Genomic DNA, 6,112 nt, shown 5'->3' on the forward strand with positions numbered 1-6,112 from the left:
GATGACTCACCTTCCCCTGGGTGAATGAGAATGGCTTACTTCAAAGACATAAGAAGATAAGTCAGAACACACTGAAAATAGTCCATAGCCCTTTCTGTTGCCAAAGCGACATGTAATTGATGAGTAGAATTACTTAAGACCAGGCGTGTTAGGAAGACACGCCACTTAGAATATGGATCTCTATATCGCGGACTCGGCGATGAGAGAAAAGATGCCCCTATAAAATGTTAAGAAACTGTGTCTTGAAAATGAAGACAGCAAAAGCAATGGGAGGGTTGTTCTTTTGTTTGTTTCTTTGAGGGGTTGGGGATTTAGGGGTTTGACGGAGTTTTTTGTGGCTTTGCAATTTGTGCTTTGTTTTTCTTTTTTGTACTAAAGATGTTAATGGAACCAGTACAGCTCATCTGATGCTAAAAGCAGAGAAAGAAAACTTATAGGAAACTAAATGCCTTCTGGATAAGTCCAGGAGGCATCCGTCTCCCCAAACAAAGTGACCTATCATCCTCACCACAGGGACCCCACCCCCCCAATTTCCTTCATCCCTGAATCATTTGTAATAGATATTCAGGAAATCACTGAGGCGTTTACCATATGCTGCGTCGCCTGGCAGGTTGAGTTTTTGCAGAATGAGTCAGCAGTACCTGACTTGAGATATGACTGAGGGACTAGCTCTGCCGCTATTCACAACTGAATAGGACTGAGCAGTGATGCTTGGGGTCCTTAACATAATCCCCCTCTGAGCCCCATCCAAAGCAATAGCTTTAAAATTCAGATTGTAGAAGAGGCTTTGCTGCTGGCGATAACTCGTCACCTGCTGGGCATGAGCTGGGAGCTCATGGTGTTAGTAACAACTATTTCTTCTCTCCTGCATCTTACCCTGCTTGGTTCTTCAACTTCAAATTCCTCATTTCTTTCTTTCTTTTAAATTTTCTCGTCATTTATTGCCATTTGATTACGGTATTTTCCATGCAAACTCCCCTAAATACAACTACGTAGTTTCAACTCTTCTTTTCGAATTCTTCGTTTTTTTAGAATCTGTGTTGGCAAAGTCTCTAGAGGGTGCTGAGAATGCTTATTGCAAGCAGAAGTGGTGAGGCTGGTCTAAGCTGGTTTGCAAGCTGGAGTCGGGAGACCGAACGTGCCAGGAGCATGCACGGATCAAGGTCCAGCTAGAGGGACAAGTCTGAGTCACCAGCGCCGTCTCGCTAGCATCCCATTGCCCTGAGATGAATCTCTTAGGACTTTAAGTATTTAAAAGCCAATGAAACAAAGCAAACCCCGGTTCTGCCCCTGGTATTAGAGGCAAAGGTGCACCAGTGGATCATGTTGAGACCCACCGCGGAAGCCTCAGTCTCCTCTGATGGAGTGGAAGGAACGGGGGTGACTCTAGAATTGGGTTCTTGGGCTTTTCCTTTTATGTGGAAGCATCATTAATGGCATCATCCCTGGCTTGTATCCTCCTCAGGCACCAACCGCCTGCCCCAAATCAACGCCTCTGGAAGCAGCTGCTGCCGCAGCATCTCTTCCTCATTTGCATAGCCTTGTCTTGCAAACCAAGGTGCTGAATGCTGAGGGATCAGATTTCTCATCAAGAAAACTGCATTTCAGATGAATATCTTGTGAGTTTATAGAGAAGTTACTAGTGTAGCGTAATGAGATGCCCGTCCTCCCTCTCCTTTCTGGGTAAGAGATTTTCTACTTTGCCAAAACCTAAAATTAATGATTTGCAGTGTAGCAAACTGTTACAGCGCACAGGGAAATGTTCCCAAAAGCAATGTGGAATGATATTTCTTTCATTTATTCATTTAATGACTATTTATCAAATACCTACTATGTAGAAAGTATTGATTCTACCCTCAAGGGAGTGAGTGGAGATTTTTTAATTAAAGATACATGAAGAGATATACATATACATTTCTATTCATACACATTTGAATTCAGTAAAACGTGGAAAGTTATAAGAACCATGAGGCATAAAATGCCGTGGACACTCAAAGGGAGAAAATGCTTCAGAAAAAAAGCCTAACCGGGGAGGTAGCATTTGACCTGGACTCTAAATGGTACCTAATTACTCTGTCTTTACAAAGTGTGTGAGTGTATATGTGTTTATGAAATCTGGGTCAAGTTTGAATATACAGACATTGTAGGGGAGGATGTTCTCTGCACAGAGGGAGCAGCCAGATCAAAGTCAGGAGAGGCTGAGCTATGGACCAAGGGCAGCAGTGCTTTAGTTCGGCTGGACTGTGCAGATTGGACAAGTGGCTGGGAATCACATCATGCAGGAGCCGGAATTCTTAGCTATGCATGTCGGGAGCTGCCGAAGGCTTTAGGATGAGGGGTTAACATGATCAGAACTTGCTTGGAAAGATTAGGACTCAAAAAAGTAATAATACTGTGGCTGCTGCTGCTTTATACAAAACAGTGCATGCAAAGCGACTGATACAGCACCTGGCGTGTAGAAGCTCAGGAAGTCAGGGAGGCAGGTACGCTCTAGTGGTTTAGAGCACGGACTCTGGTGCCGGGCTGCCTGGATTCAAAAACCAGCTTTGCCACTTAACAGCTGTGTGATCTTGTGCAGATTTCTTAAGGTCTCTGTACTGCTGTTTCCCCGTATATAAAATAGGATTAACAATAATACCTCTCTTAGAAATTGCTATGAATCAAATGAGCTAATAAAGTATGTAAAATAGTGCCCTGTTTTGAATAAAGTGCTCAGTAAATGTTAGCTACTAGCATTATTGTCGTTTTTTATTCATGAAAAAGATGGAACTCGAGCTAGCCTTTAAAGAATAGATATGATGTAGACATGTAGAAAGGTGACTTTCGGACACATGGAAGTACATGACAAAGAGCATACTTGTCAGAAAGTACGAGGCGAGTGAGGTGAACGATGGACAGTTCAGTAAGCCTCCAGAATAACATGGGTTAAGGGCTTACTGGAAAATAAATTTACAAGGTAGGCTGGATCACACCGTGAAGGACTTGGAATCCTAGCCTAGGAATTTTAAGCATTATCTAAAGAAAATGGAGGGACACTGAAAGTTTTATGAGTCGAGAAAGTGACTCGATCCAAACCATCCCTCAGGAAAGTTAATCAGATGGTAGTGCGTATGTGACAGATTGGAGAGGTAAGAGATCTGAGGCAGTGAAATGAATTAGGAAGCTATCGAAGTCCACAAAGGGGCTAGGTCAGAGCACTGCAGCAGGAGTGGAGAAGAGAGAGTGAGAGAGACATCGGCGCAGGGAAAGGGAGGCATCAGAAAGACCCTCTGTTTCGACCGCAGATGACGGAAGCAATGGGGTATCATTAGCAGACAGAGAATAGAGAAGGTAAGATGAGTTTCAGCGTGTTCAAAATGGAGCTGTAAATTACAGCTGACTGTAGAAATCGACAAGCCGATCCTAAAACTGATATGGCAGTTTGACCCAGAATAGCCCAAATAATCTTGAAAAGAACAAGTTTAGAAGACTCACACTTCCCATGTTCAAAACTTACGACAAACCTACTGTAATCAAGACAATATGTTGCCGGTGTGAAGATAGATACATAGAGCAATGGAATAGAGTTCAGAGTTCCGAAATAGGAACGATCGATTAATTTTACACACAGTATTGAGACAATTAAATGGGGGAAGAACGGTCTTTTCAACAAATGGTAGTGGAACAACTGGATCCACGTGCAAAAGAATGAATTTGGACCCCCCACCTCACACCATATACAAAAATTAAGGCAAAATACTGTGAACGTAAGAGCTAAAACTATAAAACTCTTAGAAGAAAAGATAGATGTGAATGTTCATTACCTTGAATTAGATATGACACCAAAAACCACAAGCAGCAAAAGAAGAAATCGATAAATTGAATCTCCTCAAAATTAAAAACTTTTATGATCCAAAGGACACTATCAAGAAAATGAAAGACAACTCATAGAATAGGAGAAATTTTTGCAAATCATGTATCCGATAAGGGACTTGTATTTAGAATATATAAACACAACACAAAAGTAAAAAGACAAATGACCCAATTTAAAAAATGGGCAAAGGGCTTGCATAGACTTTTCTCTAAAAAGGGTACACGAATGGCCCAAAAGTACATGAAAAGATGTTGAACATCATCAGTTATCAAGGAAATGCAAATCAAAATTTTCCACAATGAGATACCACTTTATACTCCCTAGGATGGATATAATAAAAATTTTAAAAAATAATAACAAATGTTGGCAAAGATGTGGAAGAGTCGAAACCCTCATACACTGCTGGTGGGAATGAAAAACGGTACAGCCGCCGTGGAAACAGTCTGCTCCCTCAAAAGATTGACCATAGAGTAACCCAGGAATTCTACTCAGGTATATACACCAGAGATATGAAAACTTGTCCACATAAAAACTTGTACACTTATGTCCATAGCATTTTTCATCTGAGTCGAAAAGTAGGAATAACCATCAGCTGATTAATGGATCAAGAAAATGTACGTATAAACAATGGAATATTATTTGATCACAAAAAAGAATGAAGTACTGACGCATGGATGAACCTTGAAAACATTATTGCTAAGTGAAAAACTAGTCACAAAAGAGCACATTGTATAATCGCTTTTATAGGAAAGTAAAATGAGATAAATCCATAGAGACAGAAAATAGATTAGTGGTTGCCAGGGGCTGGGTGTTGGAGAGTGGCTGCTAATGGCTATGAGGTGTCTTTTGGGGATGATGAAAATCTTCTAAAATTCATGTCGTGATGGACAGCTGTATATACTAAAAGTTGTTGAACTGTACACTTTAAAGGGAGAAATTATATGGTACGTGAATGTCCCTAAAGTTATCTTTTTTTAAGTTTTAAAAAACATAGTTTTGTTAATGGAGCCGTAGCCACTTATGACCAACTGCAGATTTCTGAGTAGTATCAAATAGCAGTTCCTTCTGCGAAGTTGAAAAGGATAACAGAGAAAAGGTTTTCGGATATGATGACCCGGAGGTCTCTCTCCTTTCAAAAGAGCGATTTCAGAAGAGCAGAGATCAGAAAGTGGGTTGCAAGAAGTCTGTATAGTTTGCCAGTAAGTGGTTACATTTGGCAGCGCTGAGAAGAGGAGGAGGACATGGGCGACCTGTGACCTAAAGGAACGGCATCAATAGGAAGGCAGAGACTGAAAATGTAAAAACGAGTTCATCAGTGATACATGGCCCTTAGAGCGACAGGAAAGAGGATCGAGTGCCCAGGTGACGAAATTAGCCTGAAGGAAGAGGAGGACTGTGAAGAAGGCATTTTCAGGTAAAGAAAAGAGGCAGACGAAGGCATTCATTACACATTCTTTCAACCAGCTCTGTCAAGTATGAAGCAGAAAAAGTTTGATCTAGAAAAATACACAGCGAACTTGTCCTGCCTCCATCTTGACTGAGGTGGTTGAACCTCTGTGTAATGAATCAGCAGGGCGATTGTTCACTTTTATTTGATAGACTTATATTTGATTTTCTTAGCATCGAGAATGTACTCATAATGTTTGTAATTTTAAAAAAATTAGAAATGCAAGAAATATAAGGGTTTAGCAATAGGAGGTGAAGCTAAGGATTGCCAAGCTGCACAGAGGGAGTAGCGCATAGTAATCACTCAATAAATGTTTATGGAATTTGTTGAAATCATAAACTGTAGAGGAAGCAATTGGTTTGGGTTTTCAGCTTTCTCCAAGTAGAACAGCAGAAAATTCTGACGGGATGGTTTATCTAAGGGCTTAAGGGTTGACAAAGCAAGAATAACAAAGATGCGAGGGAATTGGGTATGCTAGGAGGACTTTTTGAAATGACTAACCATATTCTCCAAAATGAGAAGCGAAGCGAGTGAGGTCAAAAGGTAGGCCGGTGGACCCCTGGAAGAACACAAAACTAGACACAGAGAAAGCAGTTCCAAGTTCATGGTCTTGGAGGTAGAGCGATTCCAAGTGCTTCCTTATCAGGCCCCAGGCGCGGCTATGCCTAGAGGTCACTGAAGCAGACTGCAGGCGGACATGCCCATTCACAAGGTGAAGAAGCTGTGATGTCACAATCAGAAGGGTCAGGTCTCATTTGTTCAATACAGTAAACCCATTGCCCGACCTGGTGCCTGATATTTAGTAGGCGTTC

The 6,112-nt window shown here is 41.4% G+C and overlaps 1 protein-coding gene across 5 annotated transcripts in view; it reads left to right on the forward strand.

Moving 5' to 3' along the window:
- Positions 1–6,112, forward strand: part of HDAC8 (histone deacetylase 8) — a 165,067-nt gene that overhangs the window by 58,097 nt on the left and 100,858 nt on the right. For 2 of the 5 annotated variants that reach the window (XM_039841667.1, XM_039841670.1), the window contains exon 8: positions 1,466–2,725. The exons of 1 other annotated variant lie outside the window; for it this stretch is intronic. In XM_039841667.1, coding sequence (XP_039697601.1) covers positions 1,466–1,539 — 74 coding nt within the window. In that variant the 3' untranslated portion in view covers positions 1,540–2,725. 2 more of the 5 variants (XM_039841668.1, XM_039841674.1) reach the window with 2 other exon arrangements.

This window comes from Pteropus medius, unplaced genomic scaffold, assembly GCF_902729225.1.
Source record: "Pteropus medius unplaced genomic scaffold, Ma_sr-lr_union100, whole genome shotgun sequence".
NCBI lineage: Eukaryota > Metazoa > Chordata > Mammalia > Chiroptera > Pteropodidae > Pteropus > Pteropus medius.